Source organism: Syngnathoides biaculeatus, chromosome 6 (assembly GCF_019802595.1).
Source record: "Syngnathoides biaculeatus isolate LvHL_M chromosome 6, ASM1980259v1, whole genome shotgun sequence".
Lineage (NCBI taxonomy): Eukaryota > Metazoa > Chordata > Actinopteri > Syngnathiformes > Syngnathidae > Syngnathoides > Syngnathoides biaculeatus.
This window is the reverse complement of record NC_084645.1, coordinates 7,353,000-7,380,317: the sequence shown is the minus strand read 5'-3', so window position 1 is coordinate 7,380,317 and position 27,318 is coordinate 7,353,000. Positions and strand designations below refer to the sequence as shown.

Here is a 27,318-nt window from a genome sequence, read left to right as displayed (position 1 = left end):
GTGGGATTTTTCATTTAGCATAAGCCCAAGGATGGAATCCCCAGCAATTGGACATTGAAAAAGTGCTGAACTGATTCACCGGGAGGCACACTGGAGTCCTCCTCTCATGCCTCATGCCTCCCGCATAGTTGTTTACCAAAGTTATTTGAAATGAGGTTGCGCCTCTTTATCTTCTGTGTGGTAGGCATAGTTGACTGAGTATAATTATTGGTTCTGTTATGTATTTTTGTCAGCTTTACAGGTGTCCAAAAGTAGCATATTAACAAAAATATCATTACGGCTGTCAATGTTGCAGCCCAACATGCTATCATATTATTTAGCTATTTTGAAGTCATGTCGACCAAGTCACCCCTAAATGAGTCAAGTGTCTTTTAAATCTTCACAAGCCTTCAGGTATTTTCAGATACTATAAATCTGCACCCACCGTATGCTGGTCTTTGCTCACCTTTCCCCTTGGGTGACTCAGCTGAGATGACCTTTTACAGTGTGTAAGGTGTATCCACGTGTTTCTTTCTGCTATTTTGTCCATGTCCTTCAGCTCTTGCTCAGTCTATGCCAGTGTTCGGATAAAACTGCATGTACAGTAGACGTTAATTCATAAACAGACATAGGATGAATAAACAAATGGCAGTAATAAGGTTATTAAAGCACAGTAACTTGTTACATTTTTTTTTTTTTTTTTCTGATGGTGTAGTGCAGGAATGTCAAACTCATTTCTCTTGCGGGCCACGTTGTAGTTCGGGTTTCCCTCAGAGGGACAGTTCGAGTGAAGGCAGCGTGGGAACGATTCCTGCTCAGTGATGGTGTCGACATCTGCACTGCGACTGGCTGGCGACCAGTTCGGGGTGTAGTCTGCCACTGCCCGAAGTTAGCTGGGGTTGGCTAGAGCTCTCTCTCCGAATAAATGCAGAAGGGTTGCGTCAGTAAAGACATTCTGCGAAAAAAAATTCAAAAAGACAGTTACTGTGTTTTGAATGGAATGAGACCCTAACGTGCTTGTAATGTATGTATAGTTAGACTAAATCTATCATTGTGTCCCAATTGCCCTAAGTGTGATTTTGAGTGCGGCTGTTTGTCTCCATGTGACCTGCAATTTGCTGGGAACCAGGTCAGGGTGTACCTTGACTCCTGCCCGTTGACAGCTGGGATAGGCTCCAGCCCTCCCCGCGACCCTTGTGAGGATAAGCGGCTAAGAAAATGGATGGAGGGATGAATGGATGTGTAGCTTGAGGAAACTGACCACGTTTTGGATGCACATTCCCTTGTGGATTATGTCGCACACAGATCAAACAAGCCCTACAAAAAACGTTTTTTGCATTTTGTAAGTTAAATCCATGGATCATGTCATGACTTTGTACCAGGGCTACCATTCCCCCTGTTGAGACCTGAGACTTCCCATGGCTCAAGATTTTGGTAGAATTTTTTTTTTGTATCTGTGCTGACATAAATCCCATTTTGTAATGTAGTACCTTCTTTTTTTCCACATTTTTAGTTCTGCTGGTAAGCTTTGTTGTTGCATTTTGTTTAACACATCATCTCAAAGTATGTCTTCATTTGTTACATGGTCAGCTAATCCCATAAAGGTTTTGGCTGCTGCTTCTATTGCTATTTTATCTGTAAATCCATTTCCTAATGATTCTTTGTCTGTATTTTATGTGTGTACTGCACATTTACATATGGCTATTTCTGCTATGAGCAAATTTTGTAGTAGCTCTGCATGTGTCACTGTGTTCCCTGGAGTTGTCGCTATTCCTCTATTTTTCCAGTATCGTCTGTGTAGATTGTGATACCACCGTGAATACAGCAGCATCTGGTCTCAGATTGTTTAAGACTGTCCAATAAGATATTGTTTGTACAGTTCAGTCGTCCCAATCCAAATCTGGTTGTTTTTCTGTCCAATCAGGAACATTTCGTACTACCAAAACAAATTGTCCCAAACTCTTCCACTCCTGTTGTAATGACGTGTGTGGTGGTGTCCATTCCTTGTGGAGTGCATTTAGTTTGTCAGTCAGTCTTGTTCCTGTCACCACGACTGATATACCATCTGAGTACCGATAATCATGATTTTGTCTGGTGTGGGCTGTTATAAGTTTATCTTATACTACATTGTCACATGCAATGAGTTACTTCCTACGTCATTTTGTGGTTGTTCAATCTCGTCTTGAGCTGTTCTTGTGGGAGGTTTGTTTGGAATATCTAAGTTGTAATAATAGAGCGCCGGATTCCCATTTTGTAAGATATTTCACTGTCCTCCCATTAATTCTTTTTTTTTTCTTTTTACTTCTATTTTTCCTGTCAGAGAGGGAATTAAGCCCAGTCCGAGTTTCAGCAAGCCATCTCTTCCCAAAAAACGTACGGGGCAAATTAAAACGTTGCATTTTGGGAGCATTAGTTGTGACATTTTTGATGGGAGATGGCTTGCTCTCTTCCTCATCTGTGGCCAAAATTATTAAATGTTTCGCATAAGGCTCCATAAATTTCTCCTTCCTCTGTCAGAAAGGTGTCAACTTTCTTTTTCTTATTTTGTAGCACTCTTTCTGTGTGTAGTGCTTGGTTAACGTAATGTTACAGGCTGCCAGTCGCTTTGTCAACCCAATGTTTTTCAATCCATTGTTTTGTAGGATGATTTGAATTTGCATGAAGAGCATTTTTTAATTTTCCCCTTGTTACACACTCCCTGCAGTGTGATCTTCAGAAATGCCTCAGTTTGCTTTAAAACATGCAGTCATTCCAATTATATATTCTTCAAATGGTTCATTGTTATTTTATTTTGCTCTTCCAATGGCAGAACAATTTGTTTGTTTTTTTTTTCTAAATCTAGCAGAGGTGCGCGATATTAACCCTCAAACTCCATGCTGCTGTGAGAAAGTACTTTGCTGTCATCCAAATTTATTGTACTTCCAGACCATTTAAGTGGTAAGATTTTCTCAAGTCTTGCGTTCCCTGGACGAATTATGTTACATCAACTTTATGAGATGTGATACCTTCTATGGCCGTTTTCACATCATCTTGAGTCCGGCCTTTTTTTTTTTTTTTTCCGTGTGTGTGTTTCTCTTATTTTATCCTGCAGGTTAACTATATATATTTTTTGTGTGTATGTTGAGCTAGCCAGCAAAGTCATATTGTGTTATCCACAAATTTATGTTTTGTTTTAGTAGCTTTTGCTTTCTACAAACTTTTCGTCCTTACACATCATTGTTATTATTGTTTTTTTCAGATGTTGTGTTTCAACTATTTTGCTATTTGTTTTTCCCCTGTTGGAGTCAGTGGTTCACCTAGGGTGACTCTACTAACTTCCCCCTGAACAGGGTGACAATTACGTTCTGTTTGAGGTAATTCTCAATCTTCTACCACAATTCGTGGAGAATTCTTTCCTCTGCATCCTCAAACAGTTGTCACTCAATTTCCTGTTCAAATGAGGTAGCGAACCTCCACTCACACTTTTACACATGCACACGTTTCACGGAGCTCACGTACAGGACACACCTTGCCATTTTCTCAGTTTTATAGACTAATTAGTCTACTCGATAGTGACTAGTATTCTCGAGGTTTGGTTCTGCCGCAGTCACCCAGACGCGCATTCACTCATTCCTCATGAGTGTGGGAGTTTCCTACTCACCAGAGATGTCTTCACTTCCTTCGGCTTCTCGTCAACCCTCAGCCTCCGGGCGCAAAGTCGAGGCCGAGTCCCGGAAAGGGTCTCAAGTGCCGTGGCCACGGTCTTTGCCTGGACGTCGACTCGGCCCCTGGAGGTAGAACATGCAAACTCCACAAAGGTGGAGCTGGGATCGAACCCTGGACCGCAGAACTGTGAGGCCAACGCTTTACAGCTGCGCCACTGTGCTGTCTAATATTATTTATACCATTATGATTTTTCCTGCCACTGTTCTGTTGCTGTAATAAAACACAAAAGCCAAATATCATTTTAAACAAACATAAATTGTTTGTGAATATGTTACAGTGGTAGGGGGTTTCTTTTGCTTACAAAAATGAATTTTCCAGCAATGATCACATTTCAGGGAAATGCTACTCTCCACTGTACAGGACACGCACATAACATTATTGTACTGCCGTTCTTTATATGTTCTGTTTATGTACATGATTCTGCCCAGAAGAGCGCATGGTCAAAAATCCAACTGGAATAAGCAGGGTTATATTAAACCTTGACACAACTTTGACACGGGGGATTCTAGAATGGCCTGTCAAGAAGCATTATTAAAAAATTGTCACATACAATGAACACTAGAACGTTATGTCATACCGGAAAGCGTCAGTAATATGTGTCACGATGGTTATGTGGTCCAGGGTACCTTGTTCATGTTGCAGTCTCTATGGAAACCAGACCAAAAAGGATCTGACATGGGATATGTGTGTGTGGGTGTTTGGCATGCGTCTTGTGGTTTTCCAAAAATTGGATTTACCCACTTACCATAACCACCAAAGTGTGTTAATCTGCCACTGAATAACACGTCATCTTGAAGAAGCCGCACCTGCACATCATCTAATTCAAATCCCCGCATTTCACACATTAAGAATCCCAAACAGCATGGAAGAACAAATAATCTGACAATGATTGAGTCATCAACACATCTTTAAATAAATGGGTGTGGCTGAAAACAGTATTTGAACACTGTGACCTGCAGACTAATACGGACCATCAAAGAATTCAATTGGCAAGTCATTTAAAATCAATGAAATTTTAAATACGCAGGCTTGGTTGGATCGCAACATTCTGGAATCTACATGTTGGGTACTGTAGCTAAAACTGCCTAAAAATATATGGATGCAAGGGTTCTTTATTAAAGCGTTAAAGAAGTACCATCAACATAAGGGTTTGCGGATTAAGAAGGTAAAAGAAATGCAAAAGGAGTGTAGAATGCTACTGATCCACTTTTACATGTTGAATGTCAAAGCAGAACATTGCTGCCATTACAACCACCTGTATACTGTTGGTCTTTAGCATTTTGAAGGAGAATATGAATTCCCATTCTTGTCTTTCTACCCGGCAGCACGGTGTCACAACAGGTTAGAGTGTTGTCCTCACAGTTGTGAGGACCGGATGTTCGAATCCCGGCCCTGCCTGTGTGGAGTTTGCATGTTCTCTCCGTGTCTGCATGGGTTTTCTCCGGGCATTCCAATTTCCTCCCACATCCCAAAACATGCACTAATTGGAGAGACTAAATTGCCCTTTGATGTGATTGTGAGCGCGACTGTTGTCTGTTTCCATGTGCCCTGCAATTGGCTGGCAACCAATTCAGTTTGTACCCTCGTGCCTGATGATACCTGGGATAGCCTCCTGGACATTCGTGAGGATAAGTGGCACAGACTTATAGAACTTTCTTCTGCTTTTTGTTTCGGCTTGTCCTGTTAGGGGTCACCACAGCGTGTCATCTTTTTCTGTCTAAGCCTATCTTGTGCATCCTCCTCTCTAACACCCACTGTCCTCGTGTCCTCTCTCACAACATCCATCAACCTTTTCTTTGGTCTTCCTCTCACTCTTTTGCCTTGCAGCTCCATCCTGAGCACCCTTCCACCAATATACTCATTCTCTCGCCTCTGAACATGTCCCAACCATCGAAGTCTGGTCTTTCGAACCTTGCCTCCAAAACATCCAACTTTTGCTGTCCCTCTATTGAGCTCATTTCTAATCCTATCCAACCCGTTCACACCAAGCGAGAACCTCAGCATCTTCATTTCTGCTACCTCAAGTTCTGCTTCCTGTTGTTTCTTCTGGGCCACAAGCCACTATTCAATACTTAAATGAAATGTTGGCGCCCCAGTGAGGTGCGTAGGCATGAAGACAAACCCCAAAATGTCTCCTTCGTCCCTATATCTGATGGTTACAAAGATCCCTAAGTGATCTTACATCATCATCAAACAAAAATATGACCAGGGGAGGGTGGATGGGGTCTGGGGGAGGGTACGTTCCCCCGCACCCCAGTCTGTCTGGTGGCCGTCCAGGCCACCCAAAGCGAGGCGTCCAGCCAAGCAGGTCAGGAGGTCGGCCAGGACGCCATGCAACAGGGTGGCGGGGAGGAACCCATAGGCATAGCAGGAACCAGAGGGGAGCAGGAGATGGCTCCGGACTAAGACCTCCAAGGACGTGGTCACGATCCAGTGGCTACCGCGGGTCAGTTGACGCTGAAATGTGGACGTGAGGTGGCTGTGGATAGGTCGCCATTGAGACGTGGTCATCAGGCGGCCGGGAATCGGCCGCCGCCGAAATAGGAGCCATCGAGATGTGGTCATCAAGCAACCACCGATTGGTCGCCATCGAGGCATGGTCGTCAGGCAGCCGGGAATCCGTCGCAGAGTAAACAGGAACGGAAGGCGGCCAGGAATCGGTTACCATCGAGACGTGGTCATCAGGTGGCCAGGAAATGATCGATGTCGAGGTGTGGTCATCAGGCAGCCGGGAAACGGTCGCCATCGAGGCATGGATGTGGTCATCGGGCGGACGAGAATCAGTTGCCACTGAAGCATGGTCGTCAGGCGCCTGAAGATCAGTCGCCGTCAAGGAGTGGATGTGGTCATCAGGCAGCCAAGGATCAGTCACTACTGAAGCGTGATCGTCGGGTGGCCAAAGATCGGTTACCAGTGAAGCACGGTCGTCAGGCAGCCGAGGATCGATCGCTGTCGAGGCGTGAACGTGGTCATTGGGCAGCTGAGGATCTTGTCGCTGCTAAAGCATGGTTGTCAGACAGCCAAGGATTGGTCGTCGTCTCGGCATGGATGTGGATCAACAGCGGTTCGGTCACCCCCGAGGCGTGAGCGTGGCTCGGCAGAGGATCGGTCGCCCCGTGATGTGACCTTGGCTCGGCAGCGGGTCGGTCACCACTGCAACGTGGGCGCGGCGCGGCAGCGGGTCAGTCTCCAATGCGATGTGGCTGTGGGTCTGAAGTGGGTCAGTCGCCACCGAGGTGTGGACTTGGTTTGGCAGCAGATCGGTCGCAACCGCGACCTGAGCATGGCTTGGGAGTGAGTCTGTCGTCACCACAATGTGAGCGTGGCTTGGCACCAACTTCGTCGCCACCGCAACGCGAGCGTGGCTCGGCATCGGGTCAGTTGCCACCGCGACATGGGCTTGGCTCGGCAGTAGGTCAATCGCCACCGCGACGCGGGCTTGGGTCGGCAGTGGGTTGTTCGTGACCGAGCCATGGGCTTGAATCAGTTGAGGCCATCCCGAAACGGGATCGTTTAATCTCCACTGAATCCCGTCCATGAGATCCGCAATTTCAAAGCTCATTGGTTTCGAGTCAACCAGGTCAGTCGTCAGCGAAGCGTCGGCGGAAGTCAGCTGAGGCTCGGCCAGCGTCAAATGTGGATGGACGTTGGCTGTGGCTTGGCCGTCGCTGGAGTAGAAGCGGGATGCCGCTGTGGCTTGGTCATCGGTGCGGAATAGGAGATAGTGTGCTTTGGCTCGATTGCCGCCGAGGCAGGGGCAGAAATCTGCTGTTGCTTGGTTGATGAGCAGCGGGAGGTACAAGACGAAGGTATACGGGAGCTGGAAGTGTGGGACTGTGAAACAAACAGACTGAGATTCATCACCGGGAGAGAAAATTCAAAGTCATTGTCCGAGTCAGAATCCGGCAGTCGGTCGTATAAATTCAGATCGTAATCCGAAAAATTTGAGTCCGACAAGATATGTGGTGGTGAGCAAGTCGTGGTTGGGAAGTAATCATGACACACTGGCGGTGCAGGTGACAGGGTAGGAGAGGACGATAGGACGGTGTTCACTCGGATAGAGGGTGCTTGGTCCTCAGGCTGGGAGCGCCGGGAGGCAGACAAGCAGCGTGCCCGACCGTGTGGCTGGCGACGCCGCATCTTCCCTGCTGGGTCCTGTTTTGGCCTGTCACAATCCAGCAACACGGGGACGGACCCACATGCAAGAGTTCCAGGCAACGACATAATATTCAAAGTGGCTTTATTCCAGAAATAGGTCGATACAAAAAGGCAGTCCAAAACAAGGCAGAGGCACAAAAATGCCACGCTAGGTGGGACCCCAAAAAGCATGAAACGAGGTCCGATGGCTTTGATGCAAAATAAGAAATGTGACAAGACATGGTCAAACTAAAGAGCACAAAATCGCTCTAAGGATTTCTCTAACTTACGTACAGTAGCAGACTGTCCCAGAATGCAGTGAAGCATGCGCAACGGATTGAAAATGTAACTAACTTCATAGTCAAGTAACTGATACACATCCCTGACTTTGGTGCAGGCAGCATGGGTTCAATTCTTGTTCAGTGATGTTGTCGTTGTTTGTACTCTGACTGACTGGCGTCCAGTTCAGGGTGCAGTCCACCTTTTATCCACATTTAGCTGGGATAGGCGCTGCCACTTCTGCGACTGTTGCGAGGATGAGCGGTGTGGAAAATGGATGGATACCTAAGGATAAGAAAATGCGACTGCCTTATTTTCGTAGGACTTACCTTTCCAAAAGACTGCTGTTTTGTTTTTTGTAATTGCAGTCTGCATTTTAATACTTTGTACAGTTAGGGGGGAAGCAGAAAAGGAATGGATTTTATTTCCATGTTGAGGTTGCAGTTACTGGAGAGAGTAACTAACCATTTTAAAAATCCTCAATTTAAATCCATCCATCCATCCATCCATCCATTTTCTGAGCCGGTTATCCTCATGAGGGTCGCGGAACTGCTGGAGCCAATCCCAGCTGTCGTCGGGCAGGACGCAGGGTACACCTTGAACTTGTTGCCAGCCAATCGCATGGCACATGGAGACAGATACTGTAAGTCACATTCACGATCACACCTAGGGGCAATTTAGGGTCTCCAATAAATGCATGTCTTTGGGACGTGCGAGGAAGCTGGAGTGCTCAGAGAAAATCCACTCAGGCACTGAGAGAACATGCAAACTCCACACAAGCGGGGCCGGGATTTGAACACCTCATATTCCATCCGGTGAATTCCCAAACCGCGAATATGCGGTATTTGCTGTATAACTACTGTCCTACTGAAGAATGGGAAAGGCAGCGCCACCTGCTGGACATCAGCCCTGGGTCTGTCTTGCAGTGACCAAACGCGTTACGTTCAAAACAGTAACAGAAAAAGCTGGACGTGATTTATCCATCAAAAGAAAAGAATGTTTGTCATTCTTATTTACAGCTCAACAGGGTAACAACTTTCATGACCCTGCTTTAATTCAAATACATGATAGTACCTTCCAAGTAACGTAGAAGTACCGGCAGGCTCGTGTGCTGCGAGTACATGGAAAATAACCATCGAATCCAGCGGTTTCCACGTCATGAAAGCTCAGAGTTTCCAAATAAAAGCCATCCAGCTGTGTTCAGTGGTGCTCGCTGCGTCATCCGCTTCTCTTACAGGACTCAAAACAAGAAGGGAGCGCCGCAGAAATGTCCAACTGTGTGTTTTTATTCTCTGTTTCTGTAAATCTCTGTTTGTTGTGCTCGGCTGTTGGAGTCGTGCGGAGCCCGGCAATGACCACTGTGGAAGGTCGGGAACGCGGCTTTGTCAACTTGAATGACATGTTTCACGAAGTGGAAGAGTTGATGGAAGATACTCAGCACATCTTGGAGGATGCAGTCGACCAGGTCCAAGATCACACGATGCTATACTTTACTTTAATCCAGGACTAAAGCAACAGAAAGCCACCGTTGATCATCCTGCACTTCAGGACAGCTGGCACTTACAGGAAACTTTTGTCGTGATTGTTGGTATTTTAGTGCATGGTGTGAAATATCATCCTGAAAGTTATTTCCGATGATAATTATACTGTTGAGATGCACAATAATAATAATAATGAGACAATAAATTAAGTGGCCTTCCTTTCACTGGGCCCCTTCTTTTGGAACTCATATATATTTGTTGCAACCCTTTCCCCTTCGTCAAGCTTATAATTATATAATAGTTATAATGATGTGAGGGTTCCTATTCTGTCTGCTTGTTTAATTTTGAAGTCTATTCTAACACTCAGATAACAGCGGAGAGTGCCAAGTCACTGGAAAATCATCATTCTCACCACAGTGACAAGATTGTGAAAGCCATCACCATTCACACAGACAAGGTACTTCTTAAATGTATATATTTAAAAAATGAGTTAAATAGTGACGTTTGGTATGATTTTATGTCTTTTAATAGTGAGTTGTTGTTGTCTTTTAAAGAGAATGAATAACACGGCAGGAGAGCCATCACATATACATGCGGCGATCTCAGACGAACGGAACAGTGTGTATCATGTGAGTCTTTTGCATCCAATTGTCCTCGACCTTCAAAGTCTAATGACAAGTAACAAAAGCACAAGACATTATAAGATAGCAGTCCACTACATGAAGCTCAGCTAATTTCCTCTGACTAATTGTTAAGGAATCAAAGATGGAGTCGTACCAAGTATCACAGAGACAACACTTATTTTTAATAAAACATTGGGCTTTGTACAGGTCATTTAAATCCAAAATCTTGTCTACTGAGAGGGATTCTTCCTTGGGTTGCTTTCAAACTTTGACTGCATTGTTGAGACTTGTTTTTATATGCAGGTTTAGCATGTTTACAATGTTTTGTCATTTATCAACAGGCAAGACGCATGGTGTTGACTTTCTATGCATTCTAATCTCTCAAGGGGACATTCAGCTATCAAATATTTGAGGTAGCACTCCCCACATAGAACCAGATCACACATATGCAGGAATGCAAGTATAGGGTGTCAGAATGAAAATGGTGCGAAGTGGTGCACATCTTAAGATGGGGGAGGTTCATCCCTTTAACTAAAAAAAAATGTTTGTTACTTTCCTGGTTGTGGTAATAAAAGTGGTTTCATGATTAGAGATTGCTGCCAGGAAAAAGTCAAGCAAGTTGCATAGCCCAACTGCAGAAATAGAGTTAAGTGTTGTCTTCTACAATGACTAATTGTATAGCAATGTTTGCTTTTTATATCAAATCAAAGCCAAACGTGATGATTGTGCTTCAGTAGTTTGTACTGCTCTCTCATGATTATCAATAGGTCCCTTTTGGAATATACGTATTTACGAGACTAGACTATAAAAGAGCTACTATCCATGTGACTAACGGCAGCTGTATATGTCTGGGCCATATTAAGGTAATTGCTGGGTTCTCTGGTCCCTACTTATAGTTTCCATTCTGTTATTTCTACAAGAAGACTTCGTGGCAAATGCTGGAGAAAAAAAATCAGTCAGGACATTACTGGTGTATTACTCGCACACCGTGAAAAAAAAAGGTTCGGTCTCACATAATAATTCTTATACATTTTTCCAAGGTGAAGTTAATTATGAATAACTAATCAGGTTGAGCGGCACGGTGGGACACCCATACATCCGCTGCTACAGAAACATACATTGCAAACTCTATAGTTTCCATTATATGTTCGAATGTGGCGGCACGGTGGCTCGGCTGGTAAAGTTTTGGTCTCACAGTTCTAATGTCCCGGGTACAATCCCAGACCCGCCTGTGTGGAGTTTGCATGCTCTCCCCGTGCCTGCGTGGGAGAACTTCCTCCCACATCCCAAAAACATCCAACATTAATAGGACACTCTAAATTGCCCATAGGTGTGACTGTGAGTGGGGCTGTTGTCTTTCTCCATGTGCCATGCGATTTGCTGGCAACCAGTTCAGGGTGTACCCTGCCTCATGGCCATTGACAGCTGGCATAGGCTCCAGCACTCCCGCGGCCCTCGTGAGGATAAGCGGCTAAGAAAATGGATGGATGGATGGATGGATGGATGGATAGTAAGCTTGAAATATAAGACACAAAAACAACTCTGACAGTGACCTGAACAAAAAGAAATTGCTTTATTTTAGCTTGCCAAATGTGGAAATCAGATTTATTTAAATTTAACAGGAAACTTTTTACATTATAATGTAACTTGAAACTCATGATTTAATGAAACTCATCACAATATAATGTTGTGCTAAAACATTTTAATTTTTTTCTGGTGTGGCAGCAATATGCGTCCGTGGAATTTGAGTGTGATAGTGATTCTTGTAAAATTCCCTCATCTTTTGACAATGGTTCTGGCTAGACACTTCTTCTTTTCCTTTCAGCTTGTCCTGTTAGGGGTCACCACAACGTGTCATTTTTTTCCATCCAAGACCATCTCCTGCATCTTCCTCTCGAACACCCACTGCCCTCATGCCTTCCCTCATAACATCCATCAACCTTCTCTTTGGTCTTCCTCACGCTCTTTTGCTCCAGCTCCATCCTCAGCACCCATGAAGTACACAATATACGTAGTCACTCTCTCGCCTCTGGACATGTCCGAACCATCGAAGTCTGCTCTTTCGAATTTTGTCTCCAAAACATCCAACCTTGGCTGTCCCTTTTATGAGCTCATTTCTAATCCTATCCACCCTGCTAACTCCTAGCGAGAATCTCAACATCTTCATTTCTGCCACCTCTGGGTCTGCTTCCCGTTGTCTCGTCAGTGCCACCATTTCTTCCCCTCCACCCCTCTCATTCATGCACATATATTCTGTTTTACTTTGGCTGATCTTCAATCCTCTCCTTTCCAGTGCATGCCTCCATTTTTCTAATTGTTCCTCCACCTGCTCCCTGCTTTCACTGGATATCACAATGTCATCTGCGAACATCATGGTCCAAGGGGACTCCAGTATAACCTCATCTGTCAACCTATCCATTGCCACAGCAAACAAGAAGGCGCTCAAATGTGATCCCAGATGCAGTCCCACTTCCACCTTAAATTCTTCTGTCGCAGCTACAGCACACCTCAATACTGTTCTGCTGCCCTCATGCATGTCCTGTTCTATTCTAACATACTTCTATGTCACAATTACTACATGCAGTACCACAGTTCCTCTCTTTGTACTCAGTCATAGCCTTTCTTTAGAAAGACAAAGACACAATGTAGCTCCTTCTGAACTTCTCTGTACTTTTCAGTTAACATCCTCATAGCAAATATTGCGTCTGTTTAAGTAGCCAGGAAATATCTTACACCAGTATTGTACCAGCAATATCTTGTTTGGTCAATGGAATTGGGGGGAGGCTCGAATTTTATTCTCCTGTTTCTGTTTATTTCAACAGTTTCATCTTTAAAACTTTGACTTTTTTATGTAACAGTCATCTGGATTGTTATTTGAAGCAATAATGTCTTAATTGTGCTTTTCTGTCATTAGGTCAACATGGTAAAATACACTTATAATGCAACAAAGCTTTTTTTTTATCGTGTGTTTACATTTCATCATGGTTTGTTATCAGTTTATGATTTGTGTAAAGAACAAATTGTATGTAGTTAATTCCCAAATAAATATGATTGACGGATTCATTTGAAGTTATCTGAGATAGGCTCCAGCACTTCCACAGACTAAAATGGAATGGATGGGAAAAACTGTAATGAAAGAAATCTGAATGTAATTAGTTTTATTAAAATAATTGAAATGATTACACTACTAATACATTTTCGACAGGATAACTTATCTTTTTAATCAATTATATTACGGTGGAACAGCTGTAAAGCGTTGACCTCACAGTTCTGAGGACCCGGGTTCAATCCTGACCCCGCCCATGTGGAGCTTGCATGTTCTCCCTGTGTTTGCGTGGATTTTATCTGGGGACTCTGGTTTCGATTCACATCCCCAAAACATGCAACATTAACTGGAGACTCTAAATTGCCCCTAGGTGTGATTGTGCAAATGTTTTTTGTCATTGAAATATTACCGACATTTCTCACAATTCGGCGATTGGCTGGTAACCAGCTCAGGGTGTACCCTGCCTCCTGCATTTTGACAGATTGGATCGGCTCCAGCACTCTTGCAACCCTTTTGAGGACAAGCGGCTAAGAAAATGGATGATTGACATTAGTAAAGTAATCTTGCCAACACTGTTAATCAGTAAGCTCGTACATACATGGTAGTCGATGGAGACTGAGGCATAAAGCACAGAACAATGAGATTGATTTAACAGCAGAAGGAAAGGAGGGAGAGCAGAAGATTTGAGATTTATGTGGTGAAAAACTGTATGGACAAAGTCAAGCTGTAGTGTAAAGTTCTTGTTTAATTTCTTTGCCCCATCAATGATTACACACGTATCTAACACCACAGGAGTGTGTGGTGGACGAGGACTGTGGTGAACTGAAGTATTGTTTGTATGGGATTGACACCTCCAAATGCCTGCCCTGCATACCAACTGACATGGTGAGAAGTCAGTCTTTGTTCAGGAAGTTTATTTCTATGTCAGCAATGAAACAAATGAATGTTGGTGTTTTGAATGGTGAGATTCATTATGATAGAAACTAAGAATCTAAAGAACTTTTCACTGTTCAGCATTTACACGTGATCAAATCAACAAAAAGTCTACTTTCAGATGGATTGACTCGTGCAGTAATGAAAATTCTTCAAATCAATTGACATATTCCAGCAATTATAGAATTGCAGTTCCTTCTAACGGCCCCATATAAATTTAATTTTGTCAATCAATACTTTTTGCAAAACGCAATTCCATGGTTCCCAATTCTTTGGATTATCAGTGAAATCTTAGCATGGCCATTACGTGAGTTTGGGTTTGTAAAATATTTGCATTACAGTTTGCATATCTGAATGTCTTTCCCTTCTTAGCCCTGCAGAAAGAATGAGGAGTGTTGCTCAAGCCAAATGTGTGTTTGGGGTCAGTGTACAGTGAATGCCACTGAGGGAACAGAGGGAATGATCTGTCAAGGTCAGAATGACTGCAAACTGGACCTCTGCTGTGCCTTTCAACGAGGTAACGTGTTTGCTTTAAGATGTCCCAGAATACTACATTGACAGATTTAAAAAAAAAAAAACACTTGAACACATTTTTTAAGGGTTACAGAGGTGCTTAGCACCTTTTTCTAGCTATGTTTGGGTGAGAGGCAGGGTAGACCCACATAAAGACAACTTATCATACTCACATTTACACCTATGGGCAATTTAGAGTCTTTGACAAGTTTTACATGCATGTTTTTGTAATGATTGGCAAAAACCTGCGCACAGTCAAGGACAACATACAAACTCCATGTACTGTAGATTCAATTCAGTTCAGATCCTCCAGTTCTTTAGAAAGTGTCCTTTGTGTGTGTGTGGGGCCTGAATAAGACATTGCTGTTCTCTCAGGGTCAGCATGGTGGCGCAGCTGTAAAGCATTGGCCTCACAGTATAGAGATCCTGTGTTCAAGCCCAGACCGCCTGTGTGGAGTTTGCATGTTCTCCTCGTGCCTGCATGGGTTTTCTCCAGGCACTCCAGTTTCCTCCCACATTTCAAAAAACATGCAACATTAATTGGACACTCCAAATTGCCCCGAAGTGTGATTGTGAGTGTGACTGTTGTCTGTTTCCATAGTAAGTTTCTTTTGGCTTGTGCTGTTAGGGGTTACCACAGCGTGACATCTCAGAAAAATGCACATATTTGTTTGGCACAATTTTTACGACGGATGCCCTTCCTGACGCAACCCCTCTTGGGGAGTAGAGGCTCCAGTGAGATAGAAACTCACAACCCCTGGTTTACCAAACTAATGCTCTAACCACTGAGGTGTGGCACCTTTTTTGTCTGTTTCTTTGTGCCCTGCAATTGGCTGGCAACCAGTTAATGGTGTGCTCTGCCTCCTGCCCGATCACTGCTGGAATTGGCTCCAACACTCCTGCGACCCTTGTGAGGTTAAGAGGTTAAGTAAATGGATGGATGGATGTTCTCTCAGGCTGTGCTAGGGTGAAGAGCAAACTTTATAATGGCCATTCATGATGGTACGGATTAAAGACGATGGCACTGAAGAGATAGGAAGCAGAAATGAAGATTTTGAGGTTATCACTAGGAGTGAGCAGGTTGGATAGGACCATTTGGATGATGCAGAGGAGTCATAGGAGAAAGCTTTATGGTTAGATGAGACCAAAATGGAACCTTTTGGTCATAATTCCACTAACCGTGTTTGGAGGAAGATGAATGATGAGTTCCATCCCAAGATCACCATCCCTACTGTGAAGCATGGGGGTGGTAGCATCATGCTTTGGGGGTGTTTTTCTGCACATGGGACAGGATGACTGTACTGTATTAAGGAGAGGATGACCGCAGCCATGTATTGTGAGATATTGGGGAATAACCTCTTTCCCTCAGTCAGATCATTGAAGATGGGTCGGGGCTGGGTTTTTCAACATGACAATGACCCGAAGCACACAGCCAGGAAAACCAAGGAGTTGCTCCGTAAGAAGCATATCAAGTTTCTGGCATGGCCAAGCCAGTCTCCAGACCTAAATCCAATAGAAATTCTTTGGAAGGAGCTGAAACTCCGTGTTTCTCAACGACAGCCCAGAAACCTGTCTGATCTAGAGAAGATCTGTGTGGAGGAGTGGGCCAAAATCCCTCCTGCAGTGTGTGCAAACCTGGTGAACAACTACAGGAAATGTTTGACCTCTGTAGTTGCAAACAAAGGTTACTGTACCAAATATTAACATTGGTTTTCTCAGCTGTTCAAATACATATTTGCAGAAGTATCACACAAATACAGTAAATTGTTAAAAAATCATACATTATGTTTTCTGGATTTCTCTTTTTAGATTATCTCTCTCACAGTGGGCATGCACCTACGATGAAAATTTCAGACCCCTCCATAATTTTTAAGTGGGAGATCTTGCAATATAGGAGGGTGTTCAAATACTTATTTTCTTCACTGTATCTTTGCAACTGTTTGTTGAATATTTTTTTCCACAATAAATGCATCACCATTCAAAACAACATTTTAAGTTCAGTTGAACAACATTTGTTTGATATTTAATTTTTTTTTAAACTTCTTCTTCATTCGGCTTGTCCTGTTAGGCGTCGCCACACCGTGTCATCTTTTTCCATCTAAGCCTATCACGTGCATCCTCTTCTCAAATATCCACTGTCCACATGTCTTCTCTCACAACATCCATCAACCTTTTCTTTGGTCTTCCTCTCGCTCTTTTGCCTGGCAGCTCCATCCTCAGCACCCTTCTACCAATATATTCACTCTCTCGCCTCTGGACATGTCCCAACCATCGAAGTTTGCTCTCTCAAATCTTGTCTCCAAAACATCCAACTTTGGCTGTCCCTCTAAGGAGCTAATTTCTCATCCTATCCAACCTGCTCACTCCGAGCGAGAACCTCAACATCTTCATTTCTGCTACTTCTAGTTCTGCTTCGTGTTGTTTCTTCAGAGCCACCGTCTCTAATCCGTACATCTTGGCCGGCCTCACCACTGTTTTATAAACTCTGGCCTTCATCCTAGAGGAGGCTCTTCTGTCACATAGAACACCAGACAGCTTCTGCCAACTGTTTCATCTCGCTTGTACCCGTTTCTTCACGTCCTTACCACACTCATCATTGCTCTGTATTGTTGACCCCAAGTATTTGAAGTCATCCACCCTCCCTATCTCTTCTCCCTGGAGCTTCACTCTTCCTCCTCCACCCCTCTCATTCACACACATATTCTGTTTTACTTCGGCTAATCTTCATTTCTCTCCTTTCCAGTACGTACTTCCATCTTTCTAATTGTTCCTCTGCCTACTCCCTGCTTTCACTGTTGATCACAATATCATCTGCGAACATCATGGTCCAAGGGGATTCCAGTCTAACCTCGTCTGTCAGCCTATCCATTGCCACAGCAAACAAGAAGGCGCTCAAATGTGATCCCAGATGCAGTCCCACTTCCACCTTAAATTCTTCTGTCGCAGCTACAGCACACCTCAATACTGTTCTGCTGCCCTCATGCATGTCCTGTTCTATTCTAACATACTTCTATGTCACAATTACTACATGCAGTACCACAGTTCCTCTCTTTGTACTCAGTCATAGCCTTTCTTTAGAAAGACAAAGACACAATGTAGCTCCTTCTGAACTTCTCTGTACTTTTCAGTTAACATCCTCATAGCAAATATTGCGTCTGTTTAAGTAGCCAGGAAATATCTTACACCAGTATTGTACCAGCAATATCTTGTTTGGTCAATGGAATTGGGGGGGGCTCGAATTTTATTCTCCTGTTTCTGTTTATTTCAACAGTTTGCTCTTTAAAACTTTGACTTTTTTTTCTGCAAACAGGAAGGGTCTTAGCGTGGGACCCTGATGTAGTTCCACCTCTACCTTAAATTCTTCTGACACACCTACGGCACATCTCACCGCTGTTCTACTGCCCTCATACATGTCTTGTACTATTCTAACATTTTTCTCCACCACACCAGACTTGCGCATGCAGTACCACAGTTCCTCTGTTGGTACTCTGTCATACGCCTTTTCTATGTCTACAAAAAGAGAATGTAGCTCCTTCTGACCTTCTCTGTACTTTTCCACGAGCATTCTCAAGGCAAACAATGCATCTGTGGTACTCTTTCTAGGCATGAAACCATTTGAATGATTGAATTAGAGTAACTATAAACTATGCAAAAATATGAGTATTTGAGCAGGCGGTCAATACTTTCTTACATATTTTGTTCAATATTGCCTATCCCTTTTGGAACCCCGGTTTCATGGTGTCGTCGAATGGTCGTCTGTGCAAAGCAATTTGGTAAACCTCGGCAGACTGTTGACTTCCAAATTTTGAATTTCCATGCAACGAGAGAGACACAATCAAAATCCAGGAAATATAAAGAGGAGTGGAAATATTTGACAAAAGAAACCCAACATGCCTTGCAACAGATTTCAGCGTAAACGTCATTGGCTTCTGGCTACTTCAAAAACATTGTGCGTCCACATCAGGTAAGCGATTCTGCTGCTGCTTAGGCTGGATAGTCACACTAGTGGGCAGCCGCTTTACTTGATCGGCTGAATCAAGGTATGCCCCCATTCAATGAGAGGCAGTGGCTGTGGTGGATGCCCTCGAAAAAACCCATCATTTCATTCTGGGCTGCCCCAATCTGATCATTGTCGTTGATCATAGACCCCTTCTAAATGTGTTCGGTGATAGAAACGTGGATGCAATCTCTAACTCTCAACTGAGGAGCTGAAAGAAAAAACACTAAAGTACAGATTCCATATCACTCATATTCCAGTGATCCGTCATGTCACTGCAGATACTATCTCACGTTACCTAGATGGGGCTGCCAATCACCTTCGCCTGTCCGATGATGCAGTCTTCAGTCTCCACGGACAACAACCTCCCAACCATGCTTCACAGCTTAATCACGACCATCAGAGCCCAACCAGATAGCCCTAAACTGCACCCTAGTGAAGAGGACTCACTAGGAGGGGTTAGCTCCATCAGCTGGAATGATATTTGTGTGGCCACCAACAGTGACGAGTCAATTGTTAAATTGATTGACCTAATTAAAAATGGATTCCCTGAAGCAAAGGACAACCTGCCAACAGAACTCAGACCCTATTACCAACATAGAGACAAATTGGCCAGTTTTGATGCTGTGGTTCTATACAACGACCGCATGATCATCCATCTCAGCTTACGTAACAATGTTCTTCGGACACTCCGCTCACCCCATCAAGATGTCTCCCAGATGTGCTCTTGGGCTGATGCGTCATTCTTCTGGCCAGCTATGATCTCATCAATCAGTGAAATCCATTTGCGATGCCTCTCTTGCAATCGTATAGCTCCATCACAACCAGGTCCTCCTCCAACCCCACCAGTTTAACCCCAATATCTGTGCAGACCTCTTCCAATACACCGGACACCAATACTTAGTGATTGTCGACAGGTACAGCAACTGGCCCATCATGGAAAGAGTGCATGGGGGATCCAAAGGCCTCATATCCAGCCTCAGGCGCACATTCACAACATTTGGTATCAGTGACGAACTCTCATCTGAGGGTGGTCCGGAGTTTACATCCACGGCCAGATTGGCATTCCTGCGCGACTGAGAGTTCATCACCACCTCTCGTCTGTAGCATTCCCTCACAGCAACAGTATGACAGAAATTGGTGTGAACACCATAGAGAGGATGATCATCGGCCACACCAGTTGAGACGGTAGCCTCGACACAGATGCGTTTCAACACCCCATCTGTCACGATCCTGCCGCTCCAGCATGAGCTGTGCGGGTGTCCGCGCAGGTGCGCTGATTGGAAGGTGCACACCTGCGCCTCATGCAGCCTGATTATGCTGTGGATTTATATGACCGCGATGACAACTGCCCGGCGCCAGTTCGTATGATCTTCATGTCCCATTCGTGTGCTCCGGTATTCCTGATTGAACCTGTGTGTACCGACCTTCGTCCGTTCTCCGACCAACCTTGTAAGCCTGACTCCTTTGATACTTCTGCCTCCTTTGATTGTTCTCCTGTGCACCGACTCCTGCCTGCCCGCTCATCTGCTCTCTTCGCCCGACGTCCCAACTACCGCTGCTGTACCGGACTGCCTGCTCGATCCCCTACCTCTGGATATAATAAACGTGTCTCTTCTTGAACTACCTTGCGTCTTCCGAGTTCCTGCATTTGGGTCCTACTCTCGTTCCGATGGGGGGACGTTGAACCGGAGGAGAATATTCACAATGCCCGAGACTTGTTGTGCTGTTGGTTGTCACAACAGACGGGGCAAGATATTCAAAAGGATCATTCTGTGGAATAACAGCTGAAAAGATCGATGGATTCCAGAAATTAAACGTGATGGATGGTGCCCGACCAAATACACACACACACACACACCTGTGAGGGGATTGTTTCATTTCAGGTAGGAATTATTCTTCTCAATCTTGAATAATCAATTAGAATTTATTATTCCAAATTGGCTCTTTTGAGAACAATGCATGTAATAATACCGCAACACATCAGACAGAGACACGCGGTTATCCGCAGCGATGTGCATCTTTGGATGGCCAATCCGGGACTTCACACAGGCAAGTACCTACCCCACAAGACATGACAAGAGACTTTGAGCAACAGAGAAGAGGTTCTTAGGAATAGCCACATGAAGGATGCTGAAAGACTGTCAGCTAACACCTGCGTCTTACCCCCTCAAGCGGTCGGAGACTGTGTCCGCATCCAAAACCAAACCGGACCACACGCCACAAAGTGTGATAAAACTGGAATCATTGTCGAGGTCCGTCAGTTTGACCAATATATAGTTAGAGTTGATGGGTCAGGAAGGTGACTGCGAAACAGGAGATTCCTGTGCTATACCATCCAGAGACGGCTACTCCCCGGACAGACGATGAACCAATCAAAACCCCAGAGGTGGCACAGCCTGGAACTCCACCACCTGATGAACGATCCAATGACGGCTTCATCAGCGACCTTGGGGTTCACCCTGAGCAATACAACATATCAAAGGCTCCAACCAGAGAAAGGGATAAGTCCCAACATAAGAGACAACCTACATGCCTCGTGCTTTAAGAGCTCGACAGGCCTACAACAAACCTGGTCTGAAGGAGACCATACTACCTGAGAAACATTCAAGGAACAAATGATTTTGATGTTCTACATATATTACAGCCTAGCCGGCTTGCCTCGTTCCAGTTTGTTACAGCTACAACTACAGCTGCAAACCTACTTAGTTCTCAGCCTTTGAACTTTGCGTTTATTCTACGTTTATCAAAGAGACATCATCCAAAGGCTTGGGGGGAGCATAAAGGATATTCAGCTGTTCTCTGTCATATGTTATGTATTCACTGGTACCTACATCAAGAGTGATTCTCTATTGTTGAAGAAATAAAGCCCTTGAGTTCTGAGACAAAGAATTTCATATAGTTATCTAGTTATCAATCAAACCCGTAACTGAATAATAATCATTTCATGGAAAAACTAAAGTTTAATCTAAAACCAAAAATAATGGTTATTTGGAGCTGTGTTATGAGTCACCTGTAAATGGCATATAGTTGAACATGAAGGAGTCTCAGAAGTGTATATCAAATAAGTAACCCTTCAGCACAACCAGTACACAAGAAGTAACTCTCAGTTTCAAAGGTATGCAAAGTAAAAGATTAATCCCTGAAGTGTGATAGTATTACTTAATAGTTGTTTATTTTGTGTTCTTTAATTATTAAAGAATACCAAATAAACAACAATGACCAGACAATGAACAGTAATCGGAAAAGAATGCTTTATAAATAAGTAATAAGTTGATGCAAAATAAATGTTTCCATTCCAAAAATATTCAAAAGTGGGACCCCTAGTTAAATGTTTTGAAATCCATTTGCTTGTGAGCCTGCCCTTCTTGAGACTACCCCCTACCCTATTCTCTCCAGAGCTTTTATTTCCTGTGTGCAACCCCAAGCCGCGAAAGGGAGAGGCCTGCCTGAACCAACCTAACCTTTTAATGGACATGCTTGCTTGGGACCAGGGGGTTCCTCGTGACTACTGCCCTTGTACCAATGACCTGGAGTGCCAATCTCATGGGTAAAAGCAAACAATAACATTATTTAGGAAAGTGATTCCCAACCCTGGAGATACCAGTGCGACATTGGTTAGCACATTGACATCACAGTTCTGAGGACTGGTGTATAGTTTGCTTGTTCTCCTGGTACCTTCATGGGTTTTCTCCAATTTCCTCCTACATCCCCAAAACATGCACTGATTGAAGACTCTAAATTTCCTCTATGTGTGAATGTGAGTGTGAATAGTTGGTTATTTATGTGGCCTGTGTTTGTATAGCTACCAGTTCAGGTTGTACCCACCTCTTGCACAAAGACAGCTGGGATAGGCTCCAGCACTCCCGCGAACCTTGTGAGGATAAGCGGCTCAGAAAATGGATGGATGCATTTGCCATCCGTGTGCCATGGCACATGGGTTTTTCGTTGCGAAAGCATTAGGAGTGCCAGGGGAATTTATCCATCCATCCATCCATCCATCCATCCATCCATCCATCCATCCATTTTGTGAAAGATATGTGGCTTTACTCAATAAAGTTTTGGAAACACTGGAAGCAGAGCAAGTAAACACATGTCATTATTTCTCCCGATAACTTCCTTTTCACACTTAACACCTATTGTTTTTTTGTCTATTACAGCCGTGGATCTGTTTGTGGAGAGTAGCACCAGAAATAGCTATGAAGGTATGACACTATGGTGAAGTCGTGATTGATGATTGACCAAAGACCAGCCTATCTGCTGCAGCTGTCAGTTTTTCAGAATTCCTAGTACTGCAAAGACTTATGCTGTTTTTTTTTTTTACGTATGTATTATTTGGAATAAAAGATACCAAGACAAAAAAATCCGTTTTCCCCCCTGTGTTCTCTGACCTCTATGACACACAAGATAGCATAATTGGAAACCTATCCATACATATTGTACTTGTGCTGGGTTTATTGTGTGATTTGTTTCATTTTTTATTACATTTATCCTGGAATTGTGTTAGTCTGATTATAAATGTTTTGATCCTGTTATTATAATTATTGTTATTATACGTCTATCCATTTTCTTAGCCACATTATCCTCACAAGGGTCGCGGGGAGTGCTGGAGACTATCCCAGCTGTCAACGGATAGGAGGCAGGGTACACCCTGGATTGGTTGCCAGCCAATCACAGGGCACATGGAGACAGACAACAGTCGCACTCACAATCACAATCACACTAAGAGGAATTTAGTGTCCAATTAATGTTGCATGGTTTTGGGATGTGGGGGGAAAGCAGAGTGCCTGGAGAAAACCCAGACAGGTATGGGGAGAACATGCAAACTCCACGCTTTCCAGCTTCTCCACCGTGTCACCCTATTCTTATTCTGATTCTTATTCTTATATAGGATGTTTAATAACAACCAGCTATGGATCAATATCAAAATCTGTATTTTATTTATTTATTTTTTAATCTGAGTATGTGAGCACTGGCATATTTGTAGTCATTAAAAACGAGCCAACGCGTCATTCGTTCATGATGAACAGGAGGAGGAAGACCTCTTCCTTTTGCTTGAGCTGTGCTGTGGAGCCCGCCGTTGTTTTGACGCCATGACGTCACAGATATCCGCCCAACGACCAGCAGCTACCTCGTGACGTGGGTGGCTACTCTGTTGAATTTGGCAACACCAGTTTGCTTCGGTCTTACTAGATCACTGTGCAACAGGCTAACAAATTAAGAAGCCCGGAAACATCGACACATGGGTACGTAAAACAGCTATATAACACCCCGGACTCGGTATTTGCTTTCGGAACTGAAATGTTCGATGACAATGGGTCTTTTTTTTTTTTTAGTAGCGGCAACTTGTCCGCCAATCGGTTCGAGATGCTCAAAACGCAACAGGATGACTGAACACTACAATGGTGTTGCTTGACAGACCATTTATTTCTTCCTCTTCTCTCACGTGTTCGTGTCCCTTGGCTACCACAGAGACAATGTACCGAGTAATGTCAAACCCACTTTACCAGCCGCCGGGGGGCTCCTGTACTACACAGTAATGTGATTTTTTTTTTCTTTTTTTCTCGCTGGTCAGCCAGCTGTTGAACTTAGTGAGCAGCGACTGAAGCAAAGGCAGAAAATAAACGAAGCGTGAGTTGAGTTTAAACTTCGGGTGTCGATGTCAGTAGTCGCCGTGTGACACGCCTGCTCTGGAATTGCAACTGCGAGGTATCAGCGAATAATTGGAATCACGGGGCTAGGGGTTTCCTTTTTGCCTACTGGGGTCTGAATTTCACTTTGGATTACCACAGCTCATGTATGCATCCACGAGGTCTATTAAACGCAGTCCTCTTTGTGCTAATATCCTGAGGATTTCTTGTGTATTTTATACTGTAGGAGGAATTTATCCGTGATCGTTCTCATAACATCAGTTTGCACAAATATAACTCAGTATAGATCTGACTAAGGGTATTTACAATAAGTGGTCTCTCTGAGAATTGAAAACTGAATTTTTGTTTCTAGTTGTTAGTTTTGTAATCTTAAAAAGCTGATTTGACAAAATAAAAAAAGTCTGTAAATCACATGCAAATGTAAATCCTTGTGATCAATGTTCTCTCGAATTTTTTTATGTATCTGAGTGAACACACTAAGCCCCCTGATCGGTACCTATAACCACTATGAGCACCAACAGACGTGTCATCCATTGTAGTTACATGGTTTAATAAAATAATCAGATTACAGCTTTTACATTTCCATCAGAACACTTTTATGACGAACAATTTTAGTTACGTTTTTGAAAACTTACAATAAAAATGTCAGCAAACATGTTCTTTTAACCACACACAAAAAACTACATTTCTAACCAAGCCAAATATAAATTTAAAGCCCCATTATTTTAAATTCACAATCATATCCCTGTCTTTTTTTTTCTTGGTGCAAAACTGAATTATTGCTTGCACAATATTCTTTTGCTGTGCATGCTGACGGCTGAGTGACGCTCCCAAACAGGTTGATGGTGAAGGTTATTTTGCTTCCTGGATTTAAAATACAGAACTGGCTTTTGTGCACCGTATTTTGTGCTTTCAGCCATGATGAAGGTGTGCCAAGGTGGAACTTTAACATTGCAACCACGAATTGATCGATTGAATAACGCATCCATTACACTGACAGATTGAATTACAAAATTCAAAGGCACAAGTTTTGCTACATCAACTTTCTTATATACTTAGGTACTTTGCTATGTGATTATGAATTTGTTAAACTGACAGCAGAGATGCATTCCTGTTGATGAGAATTTTAACTTGCTCTGGGTTCGATTTGTTTACCAGTGTCAGCTCATTTCTTTTCTCTTTGGCGCACTACCCCAACAAAGTACCAATCCTAATTCCCAATTTACATCTGCGTACAAATTCTAATTGCTTTCAAATCAATTGTGCAGAATGTGATGGTTGTGGTCGTCCATCTTACATTCAATCCACACCTTCCCTTGCGTAAACTCGCTTTTTACTTTGGGATTTTTAGGACTGCTTGTAAAAGAGAGAATCTCATCTGGTTTCATTGCTTTTGCTTCTATTTGTAGATACTCCAACAGTAATTGCATCTTAAAATAAGAGCATTTCTTTTTTTATTTTTTATTTTTACTTTCTCTAAAAGGGTAAACACAAGAAGCATGTCTCGCTCGTCTTTGCTCTATAATGCGCAGATCGCTTTTCTAATACAACACCGGCTGTGGGCAGCGCATAAGGGCAGTCTCATTTTAAACATCCGTTGACAGGCTGTGTAAGTACGTATGTGAATCTGATGCAGTCACCCCTGACTCTCAATGCACTGAATCTCATTGCAAAATGGCACAAACTGAATAGTTGTAGGACAACATGGTGGGGAAGCTGTAAAGTGTTTGCCTCACAGTTCTGAGGTTCAGCCCGCCTGTGTGGACTTTACATGTTCTCCCCGTGCTGGCGTGTGTTTTCTCTGGGCACTCCAGTTTCTTCCCGCATCCCCAAAATGTGCATTAATTCCACACTCTAAATTATCCCTAGGTGTGATTGTGAGTGCGACTGTTGTCTGTCTTCATGTGCCCTGCGATAGGCTGGCAACCAGTTCAGGGTGTGCCCTGCCTTCTGCCTGTTGAGAGCTGGGATAGGCTCCAGCACTCCTGCGACACTTGTGAGGATAAGTAGCTCAGAAAATGGATGGATGAATGGATGAATCATTGTATGTTACACAGTATTCTGCTTTCAATTTGAATTGTATTTTTATTCATTATATTGTGTGCAATGCAGAGTGTCTGTGCACAGAGACCATAACAGTAGTGTGCAATTGCACACATGGAACTTAGAGGGAAGGTTGCTTGTGATAATGTCTCAATAATTGGCAAGTTGTAGACTTGTGACCTGAGTGTATAATATTAACTTTTAACATCAAGAGAATGTGCTTTTGTTGACTCTTGAGCCAACTTCTTGACTGTCGTCTTCTGAGTTTTTGTCTTGGCTGATGTGAGTGTGTGTAATGAGTGAGCTTATTTGTAAATGAATGGAGACCTTTTGATAAACTGAACCTCGTCTCAGCCAAGGAGCAACGATGTTGCTCTGAGGCCAAAACTTTCTTCTTTGTATGATCTATACCTTTGCGCTTGAATTGATCTAATTGATGAATTATTGAATGTGTGAATGTGACATAAAGGATCAGTTTGCTGCCTGTCTATCAAACAGTAAACTACAGTAGGTCTAGAATAGACACTTGAAAGGTCACTGTGGTTCAGACCTAAGATTACCCTGCTTTCTATGACACATCTGGTTTGTTTTTAGCACATATGCTAACTAGATATTACTTTGATAGCCAACATTTTGATCACAAATGACTCTGTGAAGGAATCTTTTTACGTGCACAATAAACAATAGCACAGACACTCTGTTAAACTAATATTTACAGAACCACAGAGATCATATAAAACAAGCTATAAAGAAGCATATGAGGCACATATTAGCTGCTAATGACCCAGGAACCTTTTCTTTCCAGATTCCACAAATTATTATTTGTCTTGTTTTTTTAATACACCCACATTACTGTGGTATAATTCTGATTTAAATTCCCCCCCCTAATGCATTGTCTAAGGTGTAGTCATTTGTAAGTAAACTCGTGAAC

The 27,318-nt window shown here is 43.4% G+C and overlaps 2 protein-coding genes across 3 annotated transcripts in view; both read left to right on the top strand.

Moving 5' to 3' along the window:
- The first annotated feature begins 9,282 nt into the window (after positions 1 to 9,282).
- LOC133501765 (dickkopf-related protein 3-like) lies at positions 9,283 to 22,943 on the top strand. The gene is made up of 7 exons (XM_061821711.1): positions 9,283 to 9,565; positions 9,949 to 10,038; positions 10,136 to 10,210; positions 14,043 to 14,135; positions 14,556 to 14,700; positions 22,093 to 22,243; positions 22,854 to 22,943. The coding sequence occupies exons 1-7, from the start codon at positions 9,368 to 9,370 to the stop codon at positions 22,876 to 22,878; spliced, it is 777 nt and encodes a 258-aa protein (XP_061677695.1). The 5' UTR covers positions 9,283 to 9,367; the 3' UTR covers positions 22,879 to 22,943.
- Positions 22,944 to 23,803: 860 nt separating this feature from the next.
- Positions 23,804 to 27,318, top strand: part of far1 (fatty acyl CoA reductase 1) — an 80,275-nt gene continuing 76,760 nt past the window's right edge. For both annotated transcript variants that reach the window (XM_061822533.1, XM_061822532.1), the window contains exon 1: positions 23,804 to 23,939. In XM_061822533.1, the coding sequence (XP_061678517.1) occupies positions 23,936 to 23,939 (4 nt within the window). In that variant the 5' untranslated portion in view covers positions 23,804 to 23,935. The remainder of the gene's footprint in view (positions 23,940 to 27,318) is intronic.

Bases quoted from the DNA above. Each gene is read 5' to 3' on its own strand.
- LOC133501765 (XM_061821711.1), top strand. From the start codon at position 9,368: ATGTCCAACTGTGTGTTTTTATTCTCTGTTTCTGTAAATCTCTGTTTG. The intron at 14,136-14,555 runs GTGAGAAGTCAG...TTCCCTTCTTAG, and splicing joins CCTGCATACCAACTGACATG to CCCTGCAGAAAGAATGAGGA. The intron at 22,244-22,853 runs GTAAAAGCAAAC...TGTCTATTACAG, and splicing joins CTGGAGTGCCAATCTCATGG to CCGTGGATCTGTTTGTGGAG.